General features: G+C 41.3%; 1 protein-coding gene across 3 annotated transcripts in view; it reads left to right on the forward strand.

Moving 5' to 3' along the window:
* Window positions 1-27042, forward strand: part of CUX1 (cut like homeobox 1) — a 441317-nt gene that overhangs the window by 175102 nt on the left and 239173 nt on the right. For all 3 annotated transcript variants that reach the window (XM_073565621.1, XM_073565622.1, XM_073565623.1), the window contains exons 5-6: window positions 17026-17163; window positions 26240-26363. In XM_073565621.1, the coding sequence (XP_073421722.1) occupies window positions 17026-17163; window positions 26240-26363 (262 nt within the window). The remainder of the gene's footprint in view (window positions 1-17025; window positions 17164-26239; window positions 26364-27042) is intronic.

Below are 27042 nucleotides of genomic sequence, written 5' to 3' on the forward strand. Positions count from 1 at the left end.
ATAAAAAATGCGGGCTAAAAAATCATTTTTGAGGAAAAAAAAAATAATTTTTTTATTTTCACTGCTCTGCGTCATAAACTTCTGTGAAGCACTTGGGGGTTCAAAGTGCTCACCACGCATCTAGATAAGTTCCTTGGGTGGTCTAGTTTCCAAAATCGGGTCACTTGTGGAGGAGCTCCAATGTTTAGGTACACAGGGGCTCTCCAAACACGACATGGTGTCCACTAACGATTGGAGCTAATTTTCCATTTAAAAAGTCAAATGGTGCTCCTTCCCTTTGGGACCCTGCCGTGTGCCCAAACAGTGGTTTATGACCACATATGAGGTATCGGTGTACTCAGGAGAAATTGCCCAACAAATTTTAAGATCCATTTTATCCCATTGCCCATGTGAAAATGAAAAAACTGAGGCTAAAAGAAAATTTTTGTGAAAAAAGTCTTTTTTTTTTTTTTACGGATCAATTTGTGAAGCACCTGGCGGTTCAAAGTGCTCACTATGCATCTAGATAAGTTCCTTGGAGGGTCTAGTTTCCAAAATGGGGTTACTTGTGGGGGAGCTTTTTCATGTGCAAAAGGAGTGTGAGCACAAGGAATAAGAGCGGCTAACAAACCCCCATTAATCAACTTGTGGGGGAGCTCCAATGTTTAGGCGCACAGGGATTCTCCAAACGCGACGTGGCAACCGCTAAATATTCCAGCATATTTTCCATTCAAAAAGTCAAATGGCGCTTCTTCCCTTCTGAGCCCTGCCGTGCGCCCAAACAGTGGTTTATGACCACATATGAGGTATCGGTGTACTCAGGAGAAATTACCCAACAAATTTTAGGATCCATTTTATCCTGTTGCCCATGTGAAAATGAAAAAATTGATGCTAAAAGAAAATTTTTGTTGGAAAAATTAAAATGTTCATTTTTTCCTTCCACATTGCTTTAGTTGCTGTGAAGCACCTGAAGGGTTCATAATCTTCTTGAATGTAGTTTTGAGTAGCTTGAGGGGTGCCATTTTTAGAATGGTGTCACTTTTGGGTATTTTCTTCCATATAGACCCCTCAAAGTGACTTCAAATGTGAGGTGGTCCCTAAAAAAAATGGTTTTGTAAATTTTGTTGTAAAAATGAGAAATCGCTGGTCAACTTTTAACCCTTATAACTTCCCAACAAAAAAAAATTTTGTTTCCAAAATTGTGCTGATGTAAAGTAGACATGTGGGAAATGTTATTTATTAACTATTTTGTGTCACATAACTCTCTGGTTTAGCGGAATAAAAATTCAAAATGTGAAAATTGCGACATTTTCAAAATTTTCGCCAAATTTCCATTTTTTTCACAAATAAATGCAAACATTATCGACCTACCGACCCATTATTTACCACTAACATGAAGCCCAATATGTCACGAAAAAACAATCTCAGAATCGCTAGGATCCGTTGACGCGTTCCTGAGTTATTACCTCATAAAGGGACACTGGTCAATATTGCCAAAAATGGCCAGGTCATTAAGGACAAAATAGGCTGGGTCATGAAGGGGTTAAAGGGGTTTTCCCCAGGGCTGTGCTGTCAGTAAGGCTGGTTTCACATTTGCAGACAGAGGGCTGCGGACTTCCTCCGTGAAGCCCCGGCGGTGCTGACAGGAGGAGGCGTGGCAGGGGGCGGGGCTTCACGGAAGACGTCCGCAGCTCTCCGTCCGCAAATGTGAAACCAGCCTAAGCCAAACCTCCGGCTCCTCACTTTTCCTGACTCCCGACTCCACAGCACTGGTTACTACTGAGCATGTGCATAAAACGCAGCACAGATTCATCTCATCTATGACCCCACAGCACTGGTCACTACTGAGCATGTACATACAGTGCAGCACAGATTCTTCTCATCTATGACCCCACAACACTGGTCACTACTGAGCATGGACATAAAGTGCAGCACAGATTCATCTCATCTATGACTCCAAAGCACTGGTCACTACTGAGCATGTACATAAAGTGCAGCACAGATTCATCTCATCTATGACCTCACAACACTGATCACTACTGAGCATGTACATAAAGTGCAGCACAGATTCATCTCATCTATGACCCCACAACACTGATCACTACTGAGCATGTACATAAAGTGCAGCACAGATTCATCTCATGTATGACTCCACAGCACTGATCACTACTGAGCATGTGCATAAAGTGCAGCACAGATTCATCTCATCTATGACTCCACAGCACTGATCACTACTGAGCATGTACATAAAGTGCAGCACAGATTCATCTAATCTATGACTCCACAGCACTGGTCACTACTGAGCATGTACATAAAGTGCAGCACAGATTCATCTAATCTATGACTCCACAGCACTGGTCACTACTGAGCATGTGCATAAAGTGCAGCACAGATTCATCTCATCTATGACTCCACAGCACTGGTCACTACTGAGCATGGACATAAAGTGCAGCACAGATTCATCTCATCTATTACCCCACAGCACTGATAACTACTGAGCATGTACATAAAGTGCAGCACAGAGATTCATCTCATCTATGACTCCACAGCACTGGTCACTACTGAGCATGGACATAAAGTGCAGCACAGATTCATCTAATCTATGACTCCACAGCACTGGTCACTACTGAGCATGTGCATAAAGTGCAGCACAGATTCAGCTCATCTATGACCCCACAGCACTGGTCACTACTGAGCATGGACATAAAGTGCAGCACAGATTCATCTCATCTACGACTCCACAGCACTGGTCACTACTGAGCATGGACATAAAGTGCAGCACAGATTCATCTCATCTATGACTCCACAGCACTAATAACTACTGAGCATGTACATAAAGTGCAGCACAGAGATTCATCTCATCTATGACTCCACAGCACTGGTCACTACTGAGCATGGACATAAAGTGCAGCACAGATTCATCTAATCTATGACTCCACAGCACTGGTCACTACTGAGCACGTGCATAAAGTGCAGCACAGATTCATCTCATCTATGACCCCACAGCACTGGTCACTACTGAGCATGGACATACAGTGCAGATAAATCTCAGCTAAAGGCTGAGATCCTTAGATCAGGAGCAGAACAGACATTTATAGGACATTTCAGAATTTTCCCAGTGAAAAAATTTACAACACATTCTGCATTGATCCATTGTGCCCAATTTCTTATATATTTTTGGTGTTGGTCCATTTTATACCAAATTGTCCATTTTATTCCGGTTCCACCAATTTAGACACCGACTCCACAGCCCTTGTTTTCCACAAACTACATTTTAATCAATAGCTTTTGGAATAATAATAAGTTTGACTTTGCAGTAACATGGTCTGCACATACCACAGCTCCTGGGCAGAGGAGGAAGCAAAAGAGAGGATACAGGCAGGACAGCACGGGATCACAGCTGATTCTTTCTGTGCAGTAAAACATTTCCTTGCCAGTTTAAAAACAAGCATGGAAATGTTTTCCTTCTCAGAAAGCAGCAGCTGTGATCCCATGCTGTTCTGTCTGCATACTTTATTTCACTTGGTATGTTCCTGTACGGTTAGACACGGCCATTACACAGTACACAGCAGGGGCGCAATTATAAGATTATCTCAGCACAGGAGCAGTTTTTTTTTTTTTTTTTTAAACACATCCAACTGTGGAAATTATTATTCCAATATCTATTGTAGTTTTTTCTTGGGAAAACCCTTTGTTTGGTTCTTTGTCCAGCAAAATCTACATCCAGTCCAACAGTGTAAACATTTTTGTTAGTAGCTGGAGTCCATATAAAATTCATCTGTTTTTGACGATTTATTAGAAACCCAGATTCTCCTCCGAGGATGTCGAGCAACATCCACTCTGGTGTTAATGGAAATGAGATATCGAAAGTGTCTTTTAAAAGTAAAGCCACCATCCTCCACGCTTCTGAATAAGTGGACACTAGCGATATCGCTATGTGTGATACTTACTGTACCTCCGACCGGCTCCCCCGCTGTGTCGTTGATCGCGCAACTCCATTTCTCGTCGGCCACTTCCTGCTCGGCTTCCTGCTGGCGCCGATGAGCGACGCGTGAACGCGGGCAAGAGGACGTCAGGATCGCCGCGTCTGACAGGTAAGTAACGACCGCTGTGAGATCTGCCTGTGTGGCAGCTCACTAGCGACCATTTGCGATGCACCAGCGATCCTGACCGGGTCGTATCGTTGTCGGGATCGCTGGTGCATCGCTAAATGTAAAGGGGCCTTAACCATTGGAGGTGTCCTCTTGGACTGGAGTGAGGTCTACTTTGTAAAGGGATTAAAGCCATGGATTTGTAATTATCACACAGTAGCATGGTACTGATTTTTATCGTGGCTTCCAAAATATTGCTATTTTTTTATTTTTACATTGAAATAGAAAAATATATTGGACATTTTGTGCCAGAAGCTTCTGTATAAGTATGACAGGGCTGGGAATATTAACATAGAATTTTTTGTGTGCCCGGCCTATGGTCACATTCTGCTTTGGACGACATTTGGCTTTTATTCCACACTTATGTTGCATTAACCCCTCACCCCATGCAGCGGGCGATCAAGAGGTTGTAGAGCTCAAAGTACAGCGAGGTTTCTGTAAGCTCCTACAGCAAAATGCAAGCGCTGGAAAGATGCAGTAACAATGTAACCCCACGTAAACCCTCTTAAGAAGTTCATTTATACATTTCCTCTATTATTATAACTAAAGGCCCATGTTCTCTAATCAATAAGGTAATAATTGCTCGGGAAAATAAAATAAAAGATTTTTTATCATAACTGATGGATGTATAGAGGCCCCAAAGGTAATGGTCACCATTTTATACCAATTAGAGGGGTTGTTCGCACAGATGTTGTTTCCCATTGGTAATAAGTTTAGTCACTTTACTTTTCTGATATCTCTATTTATAAGAAATGCTCCGATGTCCCATTACTTCCACTGGTCCAATCAATTTCCGAATTTATTTTCCCTCCCTTTTTTGTCAATGTGTTTAGCTTCTTGCTTGAAGCTGGCTGGCCATTTTTCTCACTGTTGTAACCAGCCCCTTCTCGGTCATGACTAATGCCACGACGAGAAGGAGACTGCTGACCTGTACCAGCCAGTCCACATCAAGCATTTCACTGATCACATGCAGACACAACCAGGGGACATAAATAATAATGTTCAAAAATAACCCAAAAGAGGGAGCAGACCAGCAGTGAAATCTGAATGCCAGGATAGTCGTCATACATAATGTACACTAGTACTTTAATCAATTTGCATTTCCAACACATATAAACGACTGGCTGGAAACTCCTTTAATAATATCCTCATTGGGGTTGTAGATATCTGAAGCAAAGCTGCAAAACTACGACATGGGTACAAAGGTAAATTATACAATTCTGGCTGCCTGCTGCTACCTCTAGGGGGAGCTCATGAGTATAATGTGTCAATAGAAGGCAGCTAGCTCTTGGGCTCCCTCTGGTGATGGCTATAAGCAGTCAAAATGTCACTTAACTAAGGTACCATAATGCAGGGGAGTTCGAGGTGTGTAGAAGAAAAAAAAGCAAGCTCTCAATGCAGAGATATTGAGGAATGAATTAATACAAAACTATGATTGTATTGGAGTAAAAGAATTGCATTAAAAGTAATACTCCGCTCTCTAGAGTGTGTGTGTAATATAAAGTATACAGTGCCTTGCGAAAGTATTCGGCTCCCTGGAACTTTTCAACCTTTTCCCACATATCATGCTTCAAACCTAAAGATACCAAATGTTAATTTTTGGTAAGAATCAACAACAAGTGGGACACATTTGTGAAGTTGAACGAAATTTATTGGTTATTTTAAATTTTTGTGGAAATTCAAAAACTGAAAAGTGTGGCGTGCAATATTATTCGGCCCCTTTACTTTCAGTGCAGCAAACACACTCCAGAAGTTCATTGTGGATCTCTGAATGATCCAATGTTTTCTTAAATGACTAATGATGATAAATATAATCCACCTGTGTGTAATCAAGTCTCCGTATAAATGCACCTGCTCTGGGATAGTCTCAGGGTTCTGTTTGAAGCACAGAGAGCATCATGAAGACCAAGCAACACAACAGGCAGGTCCGTGATACTGTTGTGGAGAAGTTTAAAGCCGGATTTGGATACAAAATAATTTCCAAAACTAAACATCCCAAGGAACACTGTGCAAGCGATCATATTGAAATGGAAGGAGTATCATACCACTGCAAATCTACCAAAACCCGGCCTTCCCTCTAAACTTTCATCTCAAACAAGGAGAAGACTGATCAGAGATGCAGCCAAGAGGCCCATGATCACTCTGAATGAACTGCAGAGATCTACAGCTGAGGTGGGACAGTCTGTCCATAGGACAACAATCAGTCGTACACTGCACAAATCTGGCCTTTATGGAGGAGTGGCAAGAAGAAAGTCATTTCTCAAAGATTTCCATAAAGTGTCGTTTAAAGTTTGCAACAAGCCACCTTGGTGACACACCAAACATGTGGAAGAAGGTGCTCTGGTCAGATGAAACCAAAATAGAACTTTTTGGCAACAATGCCAAACGATATATTTGGTGTAAAGGCAACACGGCTCATCACCCTGAACACACCATCCCCACTGTCAAACATGGTGGAGCCAAATACAGGACCATTCTTGAAGAAAACCTGTTGGAGTCTGCAAAAGACCTGAGACTGGGACGGAGATTTGTCTTCCAACAAGACAATGATCCCAATCATAAAGCAAAATCTACAGTGGAATGGTTCACAAGTAAATGTATCCAGGTGTTAGAATGGCAAAGTCACAGTGCAGACCTGAATCCAATCGAGAATCTGTGGAAAGAGCTGAAAACTGCTGTTCACCAACGATCTCCATCAAACCTCACTGAGCTCGAGCTGTTTGCCAAGGAAGAATGGGCAAGAATTTCAGTCTCTCAATGTACAAAACTGATAAAGACATACCCCATGCGACTTGCAGCTGTAATCGTAGCAAAAGGAGGCGCAACAAAGTATTAATTTAAAGGGGCCGAATAACATTGCATGCCCCACATTTCAGTCTTTGAATTTCCACAAAAATGTAAAATAACCAATAAATTTCGTTCAACTTCACAATTGTGTTCCACTTGATGTTGATTCTTCACCAAAAGTTTACATTTAGTATCTTTATGTTTGAAGCATGATATGTGGGAAAAGGTTGAAAAGTTCCAGGGAGCCGAATACTTTCGCAAGGCACTGTATCTATATATAATCTCATATATACCAATAGGTTAACCCCTTTCTGTCATGTGACGTACTATCCCGTCCATGTGCCCTGGGATTTAAATCGCAGGGACGGGATAGTACGTCACAGCGATTAGCGGTGCCCACGTGATGAGCACCGCTGATCGCGGCCGGGTGTCAGCTGATTATCACAGCTGAGACCCGGCATAATGTGTCAGGGCCAGTCACAGACCGCCCCCAACACGTTAAACCCTTGCACACCACGATCAAACACGATCGCGGTGTACCGGAGGTTAAAGGGAAGCATCGGCAAGGAGGGGTCTCCCTCCGTGCTTCCCTGAGCCCCCCACAGCAGCGCAATGTGCAGCGCTGCTGCGGGGGGCTCCATCCCTGCAGATCCCCGAATCCAAGATGACGACGGGGACCTTCGGGGGCCTGCAGGGAGCTGGCTTCCTCATGCCTGCAAAGCGCAGGCAAGGAGGAAGCCTGTGTAGTGCTTGTGACAGATCAGCGATCTGTCACAGGACAGTGATGTCCCACCTGGGACATTGTAATAAAGTTTATAAAAAAAAAAGTGTAAAAATAATTTAAAAAAAAAAATCGCTAAATAAATTAAAAAAAAAAAATATTCCCTAATAAATTCATTTTTTGGAAATAAAAAAAAACAATAAAAGTACACATATTTGGTATCGACGCATCCTTAACGACCCGCCCTATAAAACTGTCCCATTAGTTAACCCCTTTAGCGAACCCCTTAAAAAATAAAAATAAAAAACGAAGCAAAAAATAATGATTTATTATCATACCGCCGAACAAAAAGTGCAATAACGCGCGATCAAAAAGACTCATATAAATATCCATGGTACCGCTGAAAACGTCATCTTGTCCCGCAAAAAGCGAGCCGCAATACAGCATCATCAGCAAAAAAATAAAAAGTTATAGCTCGCAGAATAAAGCGATGCAAAAATAATTTTTTTATATAAAATTGTTTTCATTGCATAAAAGTTCCAAAACATAAAAAAACCTTAAATGTGGTATTGCTGTAACCGTACTGACCCGAAGAATAAAAGCGCTTTATCAATTTTACCGCAGGCGGAACGGTGTAAACGCACCCCCCAAAAGAAATTCATGAAACACTGGTTTTTGTTCATTCTGCGTCCCAAAAGTCGGAATAAAAAGCAATCAAAAGATGTCACGTGCCCGAAAATGATACCAATAAAAACGTCAACTCGTCCCGCAAAAAATAAGACCTCACATGACTCGGTGGGTCAAAATGTGGAAAAATTATAGCTCTCAATATGTGGTGATGCAAAAACTGTTTTTACAATAAAAAGCGTCTTTTAGCGTGCGACAGCTGCCAAAAATTAAATCCCGCCATAAATAATAAATCAAACCCCCCCCCCCCGTTATCACCCCCTTAGTTATGGAAAAATATTAAAATTAAAAGAAAATGTATTTATTTCCATTTTACTATTAGGGCTAGGGTTAGAGGTGTGTTGGGGTTAGGGTTGGAGTTAGAATTGGGGGGTTTCCACTGTTTGGGGACATCAGGTGCTCTCCAAATGCAACATGGCGTCTGATCTCAATTCCAGCCAATTCTGCGTTGAAAAAGTCAAATGGTGCTCCTTCCCTTCCAAGCTCTGCCATGCGCCCAGGCAGTGTTTTACCCCCACATATGGGGTATCAGCCTACTCAGGACAAATTGCAAAACAACTTTTGGGGTCCAATTTCTCCTGTTACCCTTAGGAAAATAAAAAATTGGGGGCAAAAATATCATTTTTGTGGAAAAAAAATTATTTTTTTATTTTCTCGCCCGGGCGTTATAAACGTCTGTGAAGCACTTGGGGGTTCAAAGTGCTCACCACACATCTAGATAAGTTCCGTGGGGGGGTCTAGTTTCCAAAATGGGGTCACTTGTGGGGAGTTTCAATAGTTTAGGTACATCAGGGGCTCTCCAAACGCACATGACACCTGCAGACCATTCCATCAAAGTCTGCGTTCCAAAACGTCACTACTTCCCTTCTGAGCCCCGACGTGTGCCCATACAGTAGTTTTCTCCCACATATGAGATATCAGCGTACTCAGGACAAATTGGACAACAACTTTTGGGGTCCAATTTCTCCTGTTACCCTTGGGAAAATAAAATAATTGGGGACTAAATGATCATGTTTGTGGAAAAAATACGATTTTTTTATTTTCATGCCCGGGCATTATAAACTTCTGTGAAGCTCTTGGGGGTTCAAAGTGCTCACCATACATCTATATAAGTTCCTTAGGGTGTCTAGTTTCCAAAATGTAGTCACTTGTGGGGGGTTTCCACTGTTTAGGTACATCAGGGGCTCTCCAAAAGCAACATGACACCCGCAGACCATTCCATCAAAGTCTGCATTCCAAAACGTCACTACTTCCCTTCCGAGCCCCGAAGTGTGCCCATACAGTAGTTTTCTCCCACATATAAGGTATCAGCGTACTCAGGACAAATTGGACAACAACTTTTGGGGTCCAATTTCTCCTGGTACTCTTGGGAATATTAAAAAATTGGCGGCTAAAAGATCATGTTTGTGGAAAAAATACGATTTTTTTATTTTCTCGCCCTGGCGTTATAAACTTCTGTGAAGCACTGGGGGGTTCAAAGTGCTCACCACACATCTAGATAAGTTCCTTGGGGTGTCTAGTTTCCAAAATGATGTCATTTGTGGGGGGGTTCACTGTTTTGGTACATCAGGGGCTTTCCAAATGCGACATGGTGTCCGATCTCAATTCCAGCCAAAAACGTCAAATGGCGCTGCTTCCCTTCCGAGCTCTGCGATGCGCCCAAATAGTGGTTTACCCCCACATATGGGGTATCAACGTACTCAGGACAAATTGTAAAGTAAACATGTGGGAAATGTTTTGTGTGCCGTATCTGTGATTTAAGGGCATAAAAATTCAAAGTTGGAAAATTGCAAAATTTTCGCCAAATTTCCATTTTTTTCACAAGTAAATGCAAGTTATATGAATGAAATTTTACCACTAGCATGAAGTACAATATGTGACGAGAAAACATTGTCAGAATCACCGGGATCCATGGAAGCGTTTCAGAGTTATTACCTCATAAAGGGACAGTGGTCAGAATTGTAAAAATTGGCCCGGTCATGAACGTGCAAACCACCCTTGGGGGTTGAGGGGTTAATAGATATGACCTTTTGTGTTTTTATTTTTGTTGTTGGGATCTTTCCTAGGTATATTCCGCATGTGTGTGTGTATACATACATTCTGTATGAATGTATGATCAGCTGTTACGCTCCGTACCATGGTCCAGGCTTTCTTCTCCCCTTTTAGATTGCCGGTTTTGCAGGGTAGCTGCTGCTGCGCTTCTCCAGACTTCTTTGCTTTCTAATTTTAAAGGCTACTGTCATTACTTAATAATCAGAGAGGTGACCGGGCTTTTCCTGAACTCTTAACTAGCGTTTAGAAGACTCGACTGTCTGTCTCCATCCTTTTTAATATGATTTGCTGTTTTTTTTTTTTAGTGACTTGGGCCCAGTCCAGCTTGTATGAGGATTACAATATGTCTTTGTTTAACCTATTGGATGCAGAATTCCTTAATTGTAGAGCGAAATCAAGTGAAATCCGGTACCATCCTACAGAGGGACAGTCTCCTCTCGGGTAGCTGAGGAAAAGCATGTGTCCATGTCTAATGTGTTAACAGATATACACTATGTTCCTGCGAGCTGAGGGTGGTCCGGAGAATGAATGGCTGCAATGTTTTGAAGTTAAATGAACTCGCTAATGTACACTGTTGTTGATCCATTTAGTTTGATGTTTAGCATTCCTCTGGATGAGACTAAATCTTTCCTGCCTTTATGCCACTAAATCTGGCGCCCTCATCAAACATGTACTCAATAATCTTTCCCAAGTTCTCTCTGCTCCACCAACCTCCCCCATCACATGTTTTCCGACGTATTGTTCAAGCAGCTGCTCGGATTATCTTAGTATTGGAAATCAATGCCGCAGTGGTCAGTCCAATTGTGAACGTAATGCAATAAGTATGCATTAAGAGACAGACAGTCTAATGGGTGTCATTCCCATTCACTGTAATTACAGAAAACACGTCTGGTCAAGTCATATTCTCTATTTATAACTATTTTCTGATGAATGAGTCTCGCTCATGGGAAGACATTTTTTTTTCTGCTGGGTTCAAAATATGTTGTTAAAGGGGAACTACAAAAAGATCTGTATTAAATTCTCCTCTACGACGTTCAAAGTAAACATCTTATTGCGGTGCCAAATTTTCAGAGGTCAAAGCGATAGACCTCTTGTGGGAATAGCCGGTGTCTATGACAACACTTCCTGCCCGCTTCTCCTAGCAGGTCAGTGTTACATAGGGACACTCGGTGTCTTGGCAGCAGTTGTCCTTACAATGATACTAAACTGTCAGACTAGGCGTTGTAGAAGCGTAGACGTTGTTCTTCTGAATCTCGAAATATTTAAAATATACATGTGCATAAACCTATGTAAAATATGTATAAGGCTGTGTGCACACGTTGCGGATTCTGCTGCGGATCTGCAGTGGATTTGGCCCTGCAGATCCGCAGCAGTCTCTGCTGCGTTGTAAAGAACTATTTTAGTCTATGTAAAAAGGAAAACGCAGTGCACACGTTAAGGATTTTTCAGCGCGGATTTGCTGCGGATTTAAATCCGCAGCATGTCACTTCTTTGTTCGGATTCCGAAGCAGTTTGCCACCTGAGTTGGTGCAAAACGAATTGCACAACCCGGTCCATCAGCCACGTCTGAAATCTGTGGCCGCTGCGCGGGAGCACTGAGACCCGCCTCTTACCTCGTGGCGTCTGCCGCTCTACTATTGACTAGCCAACCTGACATGATGTCATCGTTGCGCTGTGATGCACATGTGATGTTGTAGGGAGGTTGAGCTGGGTACGGTTCTGTCTGTAATAAGAGACAGTGATTGACAGTAGGTGTCATTTGGCAGTCCACCATCAGAGGTCACTGTAGAGCACCGACGGCAATGGTTATGTAACTGTCATATGAGGGTTACATAACTGCCAGAGGTGAAGGTGACTCTGATTGGGCGGAGGTGCCTGTCAGGTGACAGAGGGTGGAGCTACCTGGACTGACTGGATAAATACTGAAGTAAGCTTCCAGAAGCTTCAGTCAGCCAGGGGAGCTCACAAGGAAAGAGAGACTGTTACACAGAGGGGACCCCTCAGAGAGTCTTGACAGTAGAAACGGTCACGGGTGGGTGACCCTACAGGACATTGGTCACAGGTAGAGACTGCCTGTGAGGACCCTGGTGTATGGTGGACTTTGTAAGGTGAAACGCCGTGGTGGATTGGCCTAGGGCAGCCACGGTGGAAGAACCACAAAGTACACTCCGACAGTGAGAGTCTACAAGCGAAGGTACTTGGGCCTGTCTGCAAGAGAAAACAGTGTGAAATACTTGTCCTGCATTGTGCTGGTCGTCGTAAGGGCGGCCATTAAAAGCAGAACCTGTTGAATACATCTCCTGTCTCTGTCTCGTGCCTGTCGACGTCAAGAAGTGGGTCACCCCCCCATTCCTGTGAGTACAGCACACCTCCGCCGCCTACCAGTCACATCACCTAAATACCACAGCACGCTACCCTCCGCCCCAGCCTGCCACCGTTCCCTACAATGTCACGCCAGGTCATCTGATCAAAAGAAGAGCCACAGATGCCATCAGATAAAAGGCGGATCTCACAGCTCACATCCAATCATCCCTGATTACTGTCATGGACCGTGGCGAGCAGAATGATTTGCACCAACTCTATTATATGCACAGTAAACATCTGTAACACATATGCAAAAATAATCAGTATGTATATAGGGGTGTAAGAACGTGTAAAGAGGGGTTTAGTGCAATAATCAATAAAAATCATATCAGGAAAAAGCACCAAAAAGAAAATACTGAAAATAGAAAACTTTATTGAAGTAACAATAAAAACACCCAGGATAAAATTGAAAAGATGACAGGGAAATGACAATGGTAAACCAGAAAAAGGATGAAGCCACAGTAGTGAATTAGTAATTACCTGAAGGACTGCGGCACCACCCACCCCAGCGCGCTTCGGCGCAGTGCCCAGAAGAAGGCATTGTGCCAAAACGTGCGTTGGGGTGGGTGGTGCCGCTGTCCTTCAGGTAATTTCTCAGGCTTTACATGTACTTTTTACCTATGGTCTTTGCTCCATATGCTCTTTGATTATGTCATCTCTTGCCTTCATTGCTCATGATATATCTGTTTGCACTATGCACTTGCACTTTAAGCTGACCCATATGTCTTAGATTGTTAACTTTGCCTGTGATTCTATTTGCCTGATTCACTACTGTGGCTCCATCCTTTTTCTGGTTTACCATTGTCATTTCCCTGTCATCTTTTCAATTTTATCCTGGTTGTTTTTATTGTTACTTCAATAAAGTTTTCTATTTTCAGTATTTTGGTTCTTTTTGGTGCTTTTTCCTGATATGATTTTTTATGTAGCAATACACAATATAGATATAAACATGCCTCAAACGTAGCGAAGTTGCGCTCAGTATTTCATATTCAGTGATGGATGTCTGCTCACTGCACCGACCCTATGGGCAATTTGTAAAGAGGCTGAGATTTGGCACAGTGTACATGTTGGACCTTGCTATGAGGCTATATACCAGGGCTGTGGAGTCGGAGTTAATTTTGGTTGGAGTTGGAGTCGGTAGAAATGTACCCACTCCGACTCCAGCTTTAAAAAAAATGTATTAATATTTCATAATTGAACTTTCATATGAATTTTATAAATGTTACTCAAATATATATGTTCTATCAAACTATGAACAACAGTGATAAGCAGTTCTGCTGGAGATAGAGACATGTCTTACTTCTTGTGTGTCACTGTTCTCCACTGCCCTTATCTAATCTTATACTTGGTTAACCTCATGCTGCCCCAACCCCCCTACTTACAATGTATGAAACTGAAAGTGAAAATGTGTTGCAAATTCTTAGTAGTAAAGCTCCTCCTCTAGACTAGATCATACTAGGTGCGCGTCTTCCAAGCATCTCACAGCTGCCTGCTACTCAGAAGAGGAAGACTGTAAGAAGTATTATCCTTTCAACAAACTTTGCATCAGTTAACTGTGAGTACATGAGGAATAATAACAGTATTACTGACCACTATATCAGTTGTACGACCTGGCAATAATTTTGTACAATTGGTTTTATGAAAAACAATTGTCATTTGGATTGTGAATGCAGAATTAAAAACCTGAGAATGTCAAAGAAACATCACATTAAATCAGCTGTATTTGAACATTTCACCATCACTCAAGATAGAAAACATTATGTCTGTCAGTGTATGACAAATGATCCAGACGAAAACAAATGCTGTGAAGCCAAGATGAGTGCATATTCAGGCAAAGATAAAAATGCTCCTACCAGAGCTTCTAATCTAAAGAGACATTTACAGCGCTTTCATCCAGAAGTACTGAAAGCAGTGGATGAGAGAGACTGCATCCAAACCAATGAACCAGTGCCCAGCTCTTCCAGCCAAACAAAGGAGCAGAGAACTTTGCAGCCATCAGTTGCAAGATATTTTGTCAGTGACAAAGTTACTGTGACAATGACAGTAGATACATTTAAAAAACAGATCATAGAGCTTGTTGTAAAGGATAGTGTGGCTATTTCATTATTTTCACGACCAGCTTTTATGTGTCTGTATGGGGAAATGGCCCGCAAGCTTGGTGTTTCTCTGGAGAGAGAGAGTAATAGAAAATTAGTAATCGAAGAAGCTTTTAAACAAAAGGAAGAACTTAAAAAAACTCTCAAGGGACGCTTTCTGTTTCTTAAAATGGATGCCTGTACACGTCACAGTGTGAACTATTTTGCCATCAATGTCCGATTTGTTTGTGACAAAAATGAAATAGTTACCAAGACATTGGCAGTAAAAGACACCAAAGCTCATCACACCAGTGAGTTTCTCCAGGTCTTGGTGGAAAAGGTTCTGCAAGACTATGAACTTAAAAAAGAGCAAGTTCTTTCTGTCGTAACTGACAATGCTTCAAATATGATAAGTACTATTAAGCTAATGAATGAGAGTAATGATGGTGACCAGCAGCTAGAAGAACATTCTGGGTCCATAGACACAGAAATGTTTGAAATAGAGGAACACAGTATTGTAACTGAGGAGCAAACTGAAGTTGCTTCAGATGAACAGCAACATGATAGTTTAGATGATCTTGTTGAAACGGTGTCAATATGTTCTTTCATTCATCACATATGCTACAGCTGGCTATAAGAGACAGTCTGCAAGAAGGACATGCTGCTGCACTGATTGGCAAGGTGAGAAAATTGGCTACTGTTGCCAGAACCCCTAAAGTTGACTCAATTTTGAAGACACGTGCTGGAAAAGGGGCAATTATTGATCAAGCCACACGATGGGGCAGTACTTACTTAATGATTCAGCGCTTGGTTGAACTGAAAACCTTTCTTGTAGACATGGCTAACCCTCAACTGACGCTAAATGAAAGTCAGTGGAATCAGGTGACTGAGCTGGAAAAATTGCTAGAGCACCCATTTACAGTGACTAAAAAATTACAAGCAGAGGACTTAACTCCAGGTATTTTCTTAAAGGAGTGGAAGAACCTGATGTTTCGCCTGTCCCAAAGAGGAGGGTTAATTGCAAGTGGCATTGCTACATCAATGAAACGGAGAGAGGAGCTACTATTACAAAATAACATTCTTTTGACAGCTGTTTATGTAGACCCAATGCATCGGATTCTTCTAGATGATCAACAGCTAAGTAAAGGAAAAGAATCTCTGTTTGAAATAGCAGTAAGGATGAAAGGGTTGCAGAACAGTCAGGAGGAACAAGAAGAATTTGGTCGTCCTGCCACATCTTCACCCTCATCATCAACTGATGAAGAATTTAATTTCGAAAAATATTTGGATCACAAGGACCGTGCAAAGCGTTCCTGCATAGAAGAAGAGTCATCCCCATCAAGGAACACAGCCAGTACATTTCAGCAGAATTTTTCATGTGCACTAAAAGAAATTGAGAAATTTGACCGTTCATCAAAAATAACAGTGCAACAAGCGATTCCTCTGTATCCTGACATTGTCAGAGATGTTGCCCGAGTGGTTACTGCTTTGCCACCAACACAAGTTAGTGTAGAGAGGTTGTTCTCTGCTCTCAAAATAATTAGATCAGATTTGAGGGCATCCATGAAGGAGGATCTGACAGAGGCAATACTTTTTCTGAGGACAAATTTATAGATTTCTTCTTATTAACTGCATAAAAGTGTTTATTGCATATTTACTTACAGTTTAGAAAAGTTTATAAAAGTTATTTGCTATATTCTAATTGTATTCTAATAAATGTAGTTTTTGCTCTAAGTGGTCTGATTACTTATATGATGGTGAGAAACTGAATAAGCGCGATGTTTAATATTTTACAACAGTAAATTTGTTATTATGAATTGGCCATTTATGAAGGAGCCGGAGTCGGAGCCGGAGCCTGATAAAATCCAGGAGTCTGAGTCGGAGTCGCAACTGTGGCTTACCGACTCCACAGCCCTGCTATATACTAATTGTGTGATCTTATGTGCTCTTCTTATATACATTGCTTTTGCCAGGGAGGAGATACTTCTAATGTAGCACCGCAATATAGCAACTTTTATCCGACTTCGGAACTGATGCTGGCTTCTGTAGGAGAGACCGCACCGATTGGCATCCTTACCTTTTGTAATAGTACATTGTTATCAAAGTCCCAGGAAGCCGTTGACTAATTTTGTTGTCACCACTGTGTATATGGCTATATTGGGCAAAAAACAGTGAACATTTCTTTTTTATCTTTTTCTTTAAACTTTAGATCCAGTGCCTGCCTTGGATCTGGGACAGCAATTGCAACTAAAGGTTCAGCGAATGCACGACATTGAAACAGAGAATCAGAAACTCCGAGAGACATTAGATGAATACAACAAAGAGTTTGCTGAAGTCAAGAATCAAGGTGTGTACTATATTATGTGTATGTACGGGACTCGGAATCACCCGACTAACAGGGCGATCATTCCAATAAGATAGAAGAGAGACTTGCAAAATTACGGTTACTGTGAACAGCTAAGCAAATTAAAGATGACATATTTTATTTGTATTTTAGGTATGCATATATAATTTTTATTTTATTTTTTGATATGTAAAAAATGACTATATATATATATATATATATATATATATATATTTATATTTATGCATATATATAGTAATTTTTTCCATTTTAAAAATAACAAAATGGAAAATGGATCAATGGAAAAGTTTGGAGATTTGGGTGCTCTGATAATTTTAACCAAGGTTACAGAAATTAAACCCCTAATGAACTTTGACGTGTATATACGTCGTGTCCCCGCACTCCATGTGTGCTCCGGCGATGAGCCCGCATGTTTTCCAGCACGTCAGCTGATTTAATCAGCTGACGTGGTCCAAACAGCTGCAGGTAGAATCGTGATCCACCCTCGGCTTTTAACATGTTAAATCCCGCTGTTAATCTCTGACAACAGTATTTAACATGCTCGCATCAGAAATGCATCACACACCTATCGGCGCCCGTGTCACATGCGCGCGGGTCCCTGATGGGTTAGCATGACAACCCCGGATCATGCAGGAGACCCCTGAGGTTGACATTGCCGAATCACTATGAGCGCAGTCCTGTTGCCGGCGCTCATCGCAGATGATCATTTTAGCTACATACAGCAGGGCTGATGATCGCAGCTTCTAGTCTCCCACGGAGACTATTGAAGTAAGTGAAAAGTACAAAAAAAAGTTTTTAAAAATATATATATAAAAGTCGCCCCATTCAAAATAAAACCATAAAAAAGAAATCAAGGATACATATATTTGTTATCGGCGTGTTAAAAACCAAATCACCAGAATTAAATTTTTTTGGTTGCCTCAACATTGTAATAAAATGCAATAACGGGCAATCAAAACATTGTATCTACACCAAAATGGTATCAATAAAAACTTCAGTTCAGCACGCAAAAAATCAGCCCTCACCCAGCCCCAGATCACATAAAATGGAGATTTTTTTTTTTTTGCAAATTTTGGATTTTTTTTCACCACTTAAATAAAGCAGAACCTATACCTGCTTGGTATCTGTGAACTCGTAATGACCTGGAGAATCATAATGGCAGGTCAGTTTTAGCATTTATTGAACATGGTAAAAGAAAAAAAAAAAATTCCAGTACATGACATGGTCAAACAAATGGTGTCGTTCAAAATTACAGCTCGTCCCGCAAACAAAAAAGCCCTCACACGGCCATGGTGACCGAAAGAAAAAGTTATTGCTCTGGGAAGAAGGGGAGCAAAAACGGAAAATCCCACGGTCCTTAAGGGGTTAATTAGCCTGTTGAGGTTTATGGCTTGTTCACCGTCATCTTTAGGAAAGGCCAGGTGATGCAAATTTCCCAGCTTTATAAAATCCGTGCCTCCTCTAACCTTGTGCCTAAAATCAGCATCCATGGGTTCTTCTAAGCAGACTGGTTCCAGATCAGAACATCCTCTTGGCTAATGTCCTGTAATGTCTGTAATTGGGGCTGTGACAGTCGTCAGTGACTGCCCCTCCCGTGTAAACAAGCACAATTGTTGATATTGTATTATTACATTAGGTATTTATGTGCTGGAGAGACTGGCAGCAAATCTTCTGGATATTGTATTAAATGAATCCTGGCGTCGTCTGTACAAACAGGCTGACACTTCTGGGTTTTAATAGCTAAAGCCATGACAATATCGGTACTTGGTGCAATAAAGTTCTAAAGCAATAAAAATTAATAAGACTAGCTATGACATGAGCCCTGGAAAATGCAGCAGCACAGGCACCAGCAAAGTGATCAGGAATCTGCAGGGAAATGTTTGCAGATGTTATGTAAAATTTCTGTATTATTTCTCCATTAGTATTTCTGATCTTCCAAGCCTTTATTTTTAGTAAACTATCAGATAATGTTCATCTATCTAGATTTTAGGGGGTGATAATTATAAATTTGTAGTAGGCATTACACTTTTTGAGGCTGTACACTTTTATTTCTGAATTATAACTCGAGACGACTTTATCCTCCAGTTGGAGGAAGGTTGGTTAATTTCATCCTACAAATACATGACGTTGCCAAAATCTTTAGTAGTCCTTATTTTCAAATCTTTTTTTCTATTTTCAGTACACCCCACTTCATAAAAGAAAAACTCAGCTGAGTTGATGCAGATGTCACTTTAAGGCCACGTTCACACGGTCAGTATTTTACACTCATATTTGTAAGCCCAAACCAGGAGTGGGTGATAAATCCAGAAGTGGTGTGACGTGTTTCTATTATACTTTTCCTCTGATTGTTCCACTCCTGGTTTTGGCTTACAAATACTGATGTAAAATACTGAATACTAAGTACTGAAAATTCTCAAAACCAGTAAATAACCAAATGTCCAAGCTCTTCCTCCCGTAAAGGCTTATCCCCATCTTCATAGGTGAGTAATGTTGGGTAGTGCTTGTAAATAAAAGTAATTTTGGAATTCACTTCTTATTAGAATTTTCAGCCATTCTTCAGATATTAACACTTTTCGTTTGTTTACAGCTCATTGCCTTGGGGACCGACCACCACTGTTAGACAGCAGAACATATGCAGTGCTTACAAGCTCTTTTCTATTGCGTTGTTTTGAAGCTGGCTAGGATCACTTCTAATCCCAGCCAGCTTTAGTGCAGGGCTTACAACCTAGACAACAGTGGTGGTCGGTTTCCTAGGAAAGATGCTGTAAATAAGTGTTAATATCTCAAGAACAGCTGCAAATGTTTCTTAAGTTGTAAACTGCAAAAGTACAAGCACTATCCAACAATATCCATCTATGAAGATAGGAATAACCCTTTCCTCTCTCCCTTTTTTCTTTACCTTGTTTTGTCTCATTTTACAATTAAATGTGAGAAGTATGTAAGGAAATCTTTTCTGTGTGTCTTAGGAACTGCACTGTCTCCCCCTCTTCATCCTCACTGCCCTGTGTGTGGTTGGTTGTAAGAAGCTGACCACAGCAGACTTCTCCCTACTGTGCCCCGTCTGCAGCAGGACTATTGATCACTGAGCCCCGCTAATTGGAGATAGGATTGGTCAGCAGGAGACAAAAGGAATCTTGCTAGGAAGTTTCCCCCCCCCCCCCCCCGAAAACCATTAATATAGTTGTTTAGCCCTTTAAAAATAAGCCCGTTGATCCTTTTATGATCCCAAAGCAATTTTTCAGCAGCAAGAAGTTTTTGAAGGTATGTTTGGAAGTACATTTGGGGTGAAGATGCACTTACAGCTTCTCAGTCTCAAGCTGTAAGTGCATCTTCACGTCCAAATTCACTTTCAGACACAACGTGGAAATGCGATTTCTCGTTTCCGGAGCAGTGATCGTAAATAGATTGACTGGCTTATCTTTTAAAGGCCTATATAATCATAATAATGCTATTTTTTGAGGGTAAAAGCTTCTGACGGGTTCTATTTTCAAAAGCTCTTCAGGAAAAAGCTACAAAAAATAACACGTCCTCATATGAACAATAAAGAGGTTTTCCAGTAAAAACTGATTTTTTTGCAAGACAGACTGTTTTGGGATCATGTAGAAAATGTTGCAGACTTAGGAGCAATGTGGGAAGTTATATTTCTTTCTTAAAGGGGTTGTCCACTTTCATTTATTCTTCCTCTGTGAGGCGCTGTTCTCATTCTCTTTGGGTCTACCCGCGTGTTTCTGTCAATGTGACATCAGTGCCATAGCCCATAGCAGACACAGTGAGCAGTAGACTTTCCAGTGGACCTGGGGGCAGTGAGTACAGCGCAGAATGTTTGTTTTTAGACCAAACTTTGTATGACAGCGGCTCTTTCATAGCACAGGTGCGCTGGAGGAGCATGGGGAAACCTGTAGAGATAGCTGTCAAGCAAACAGCCTCTATTTAATGTGTTTGGGGACTCATAAGCAGAACATGGATTTTGTGATGATCTGGACACATAATTATGTTTGTGGTTGCGAAAAAAAAAATAAACACTCCTGCACCTCGTAGAGCCTAGTCTCCTCACCCTTCAGGCCATGCTTCCATTTTTCCATCTGTAGTGGTCCTCCTTGGTTCCTCCTTGCTGTTTCACCATTTGTCTCGCTATAGTGCTTGTCCTTCCCATGATATTGTTTGGTCTTCTGGACTCTTGGAGATGATTTTTTTCGGCAGGTACGTTCTCTACTTGGTGACCAATGACTGATGTTGTTACAACCAGTGACGCCGTCACTCGGAGCGGACTGCTGCCTTCTAATGTGACAAATAATTTCTGCCTTATTACAAAGAACCTGGTGTCTGCTTAAAAATCTTAGTACTTTACAGGGACTGTGACTGTAGTATGTGGTTGTAACGTTCCTTTGTCCTCAAGTGTTGGTCCTGCCAAAGAAGAGATAGTTACAGCCATATGTTAAAGTTTGGGCACCCCTATTAATGTTAACCTTTTTTCTTTATAACAATTTTGGTTTTTGCAACAGCTATTTCAGTTTCATATATCTCATAACTGATGGACTCAGTTATATTTCTGGATTCAAATGAGGTTTATTGTACTTACAGAAAATGTGCAATCTGCATTTAAACAAAATTTGACCGGTGCAAAAGTATGGGCACCCTTATCATTTTCTTGATTTGAACACTCCTAACTACTTTTTACTGACTTCCTGAAGCACTAAATTGGTTTTGTAACCTCATTGAGCTTTGAACTTCATAGCCAGGTGTATCAAATCATGAGAAAAGGTATTTAAGGTGGCCCTTGCAAGTAGTTCTCCTATTTGATTATCCTATGAAGAGGGGCATCATGGGCTCCTCAAAACAACTCTCAAATGATCTGAAAACAAAGATTATTCAACATAGCTTTTCAGGGGAAGGATACAAAAAGTTGTCTCACAGATTTAACCTGTCAGTTTCCACTGTGAGGAACATAGTAAGGAAATGGAAGAACACCGGTACAGTTCTTGTTAAGCCCAGAAGTGGCAGGCCAAGAAAAATATCAGAAAGGCAGAGAAGAAGAATGGTGAGAACAGTCAAGGACAATCCACAGACCACCTCCAAAGACCTGCAGCATCATCTTGCTGCAGATGGTGTCACTGTGCATCGGTCAACAATACAGCGCACTTTGCACAAGGAGAAGCTGTATGGGAGAGTGATGCGAAAGAAGCCGTTTCTGCAAGCACGCCACAAACTGAGTCGCCTGAGGTATGCAAAAGCACATTTGGACAAGCCAGTTACATTTTGGAAGAAGGTCCTGTGGACTGATGAAACAAAGATTGAGTTGTTTGGTCATACAAAAAGGCGTTATGCATGGAGGCTAAAAAACACAGCATTTCAAGAAAAACACTTGCTACCCACAGTAAAATTTGGTGGAGGTTCCATCATGCTTTGGTACTGTGTGGCCAATGCCGGCACCGGGAATCTTGTTAAAGTTGAGGGTCGCATGGATTCAACTCAGAATCAGCAAATTCTTGACAATAATGTGCAAGAATCAGTGACGAAGTTGAAGTTACGCAGGGGATGGATATTTCAGCAAGACAATGATCCAAAACACCGCTCCAAATCTACTCAGGCATTCATGCAGAGGAACAATTACAATGTTCTGGAATGGCCATCCCAGACCCCAGACCTGAATATCATTGAACATCTGTGGGATGATTTGAAGTGGTCTGTCCATGCTCGGCGACCATCAAACTTAACTGAACTGGAATTATTTTGTAAACAGGAATGGTCACAAATACCTTCATCCAGGATCCAGGAACTCATTAATAGCTACAGGAAGCGACTAGAGGCTGTTATTTTTGCAAAAGGAGGATCTACGAAATATTAATGTCACTTTTATGTTGAGGTGCCCATACTTTTGCACCGGTCAAATTTTGTTTAAATGCAGATTGCACATTTTCTGTTAGTACAATAAACCTCATTTGAATCCAGAAATATAACTGCGTCCATCAGTTAATAGATATATGAAACTGAAATAGCTGTTGCAAAAAACAAAATTGTTATAAAGAAAAAAGGTTAACATTAATAGGGGTGCCCAAACTTTAACATATGACTGTATCTGCCCCCTGTTTGGAGGATTAGCGTCGCAGGACAGTCCTCCAGGTCTCAGCTTGAAGTGATTATTGTGTGTGACCATCTCCAGATCAGGCCACCTTAGAGCCGAAGGCCTTAACTAATTACAATTCTGTGGAAAAACAGACTAATTGGAGTGCTACTCAAAAACAATGTACCGTAAATGGCTTATGTGTTTCTTCTTAGGCTGAATGTTCTTGGCCTTGATGCAAGTACAAAACTTGATTATCGTTAACCTGTCTCGGCAGAAACACTAAGAAATGTGACTGTTCTGGTCAGAGTCTGTTTTCTATTTCCATCTAATTGAGAACAGGGTATTATGATAATGCAGGATCTCTGAATAAATGGTCACGTACATTACCAGGTGAACACATGACAATTTAAAGCTTCTCTTTATTGTGTCCACTGGTTTTGCAGAGCTCTTTTTTTTTTTTTTAAATTGAGTCAGTTAGGGTTTAAAAAAACAAACCACAAAACAACTGTCTGGACCCCAGCAGGTATCTGTGCTAACTTTTCCAGCAGGAAAGCCGAGATGGCACGTGACTGCTACAAACAATGGTCGGGATGGACAACCCTTTTAAATATGATGCGGGTTTCTTTTTTTACAACTGAAGTTTTCTTGAATTTTCAAAATAAAGTTGTAGAGTTGGAAAACCTAAAACTTAGAATAGTAAAATGATGCATTTTTAGTGTCACGGAACAGCGGAATAATATTTGGTCATCAGTAATATTCAGAAGCTGTTCCCTCACCGATAGGATTGTCCCTGTATCCTTCAGCTTTTTTTTTTTCTTTAAATGGTGACAATGCACATTAGATAAAATTTGCCAATTTTGGTGGAAGTAGCCGACCATTTGATGTGTAATAATAAAATCCCAAAATGCACAAATTTAGAAATGTAAAGATTGGTTTCCATGTATGTTCCAATGAAGAATGAACAAAGATTTAACATTTGATGATATTGGTCTCAGTTTTCCATTTACACGCAGTGGACATTTGCATTCCTTCTCTTAATATTCCTTTTTTTGTATTTTTTTTACCTGCTGTACATTTCCATTGCTATGAACATTTTTGTTTAGTGCCAATTTGTATGGTCTTTGCTAAGGGGGCGTGACCCACAGGCTCCTCAGGGGCGGGTCTTTAGGCTGCTATGCATTATTGCATTGTGAGCCACACTCCCTTGGTAATGACAGTTACCAATGAGTACTAAATATAAATTCCCCTATCTCAACTGTGTGGAGAATGTATAATTTTTTTTTTTAAAAAGGGCATACTTGGGAAAGCAGTGGAAATAAAAGAAGACCAAAAACTCAATAATTTTGATCTAGTGGCAGGTCATGTTTAAAGGGGGTGTCGTTGACTTGCATATTGATGATCTTGGAAAGGTTATTGTTTTTCGATCAGCATGTGCCAGCACCCAGCTACCCCACCAATAAGCTTTTATTCATATCCTGCTGTGGCCACATATACACCGTGTACAGAGCTGGTAACTACGGCTCCATATGCTATGTGTTCACCATTCTTGGATATGGCATCTTAGCTCCTATTGAAGTGAATGGATGTTGAGCAGCAGTACCCAAGAATGGCCAATGCACAGTGCATAGACCCGTGCTGTTCCTGTTCCCTACACTGTGTACATCCCATTGCAGTGTGCGAACAGGTCATCGGAGGGGATGTTGGACCCATCCTAATGGCGCAGTCAGACCATTGTATAAATTGGAGTGCAATGCTCGGACTGACTGGCAGATCTCCTGACCAGAGCGTTACAGCATCATACCAATATTTGAATCGGTCACGCTCGGGTTGAGAGAGCCGCCAGCCCGTCTGGGCTTTTGTGCTCGGATCTTCGCCTGATTTGTACAGCTGTCTGACTGCATCCAAAGGTTTGATTATCAATATAATGGGCTGAGTCTGCCCCTTTTATGTAGGTTTATAAAGACAGATTTCTTAATGAGCACCAATCCACTATATACTAGAGGTGGTCATCACCCCTTTAAGGCCCTTTTCCTCAAACTAGTTTTGTAATTATTATTTTAATCATTTAATCTCATGATTACACTGGGAGATGCTCTTATGATAAATTATAGGATCGGCCAAAGAATGAGTGCAGAGTGCGTGGCTCCTCAGCAGATCGCCAATTTATGGGCCCCTATAAAGGGGTCTTTATAGTGACAAGTTACCCAATCACAGCCCGCAGGTCTCCCCCTGCTTCATATACCCCTTCTGAAAGGACTCGTTACCAGATTTATTAGACCCTAAGTGATTCATTCAATATGAGCACTTTATTCCCTTTAAATCCACCTAGCTGGATGTGTGAACGCCGGATAGTGTAAAGTCCTCAGCTCATCACCGGCGTAGTGGAGCGAAGCAGGTCACATTTGCGCTGAGGTGACGGTTTGTGTTTCCTCTTGTGTGGTTCTTTAATTGTACATGTCTACAGGCTTTAAGATGAATTTAATTGATTTACATCACAATGCAATCCGAGAAATATGCAAATGGCCGGAGCCGAAGCGGGGAGGCACGCCGAGCATTCATCACACGCGCGGAGGCTACGGGAAATTAATGTCCTAATGTGCGCAGAAAAATGAATAAACGGTTCCACATGTTAATTCATGCTTTAACCCACACTGAGACTTTATTAATCCCAGCTCAACAGAGAGATAATTTGAAACTGTTCAATAAGGTGATATTATGTTTTAGCATTGATTTTTTTCTTTTCAGGCATGTTGCAGAAACCCTGGCTCTGTTTCCCAGCAAAATCCATTGATCCTTCTCAACTGAAACGTTTAAAGTTCAATTTAACATTTAGGGAGTAAAAGGTCTCCAAAGGGACTCATATCTATTGATTTTGTGTCAGAGTTGAAGAGATGGAGTTTAAAACACACTGATCCTACAGGGTAAAGAAAGCCTCGTATTATATAACCACACAGAGCTATGTAAACACATTTTCTCCCAATTGTTTTTCTACAGAGGTTACAATAAAAGCACTTAGAGAGAAAATCCGGGAATATGAACAGACCCTGAAGAACCAGGCGGAAAATCTGGCACTGGAGAAAGAACAAAAGTTACAAAATGACTTTGCTGAGAAAGAGAGGTGAGTGAAGTCTTAGCTTTGTATGTATGACTGTATGGATATCGGCAGCTGTTGCTTTTGATGCTCCTTTTCCGATTTTCTTGCATTTTTCACCCCTAAATACCTGATCGCGCCTTCAGTTGTACTTTGAGACTTTTAGGATAATTTGTTTTATGTCGGGATAAAGGGACGTTCTTCCCTCATAAAGAATGGCATATTGCGGGTATTTTATGATACGTGGGGTCCAACATTTGGGACCACCACTGATCTAGAGTATGATTTTCTCCGCACAGCTGCTCTCCTGACCGCCTGGCTGTGCAGGGTGCGGCTCGTGCCCACTGTCACTTGGATGCCAATGAAGTGGGCGTGCTGTGCAACGATTCCTCTTCATTTTCAGGATCGGTGAGGATCCCAGACCTGCAAAAGTCATTTTTTCTTTTATCCAAATGAATGTGAAAAAACACATCAAAGACGCACACGTTTTGTACAGCAATTTCCTGCCAACACTTCCATGTTTGCTGTAGATTTCTCTGCTGCAAACACTGAACTTGTTGTGCACATACCCTTACACTAATGTCAGAATGGTAGAGTAGTAGTAAGCACTGACTATTGCTAATCAGTTACAGACAGTACAGTGGAACCCACTGACAGATTATCACAAAATTATAATCACTTCATCATATAGACGCGTTGTATAACT

Source organism: Dendrobates tinctorius, unplaced genomic scaffold, assembly GCF_039654945.1.
Source record: "Dendrobates tinctorius isolate UK_male_01 unplaced genomic scaffold, ASM3965494v1 ptg000016l, whole genome shotgun sequence".
Lineage (NCBI taxonomy): Eukaryota > Metazoa > Chordata > Amphibia > Anura > Dendrobatidae > Dendrobates > Dendrobates tinctorius.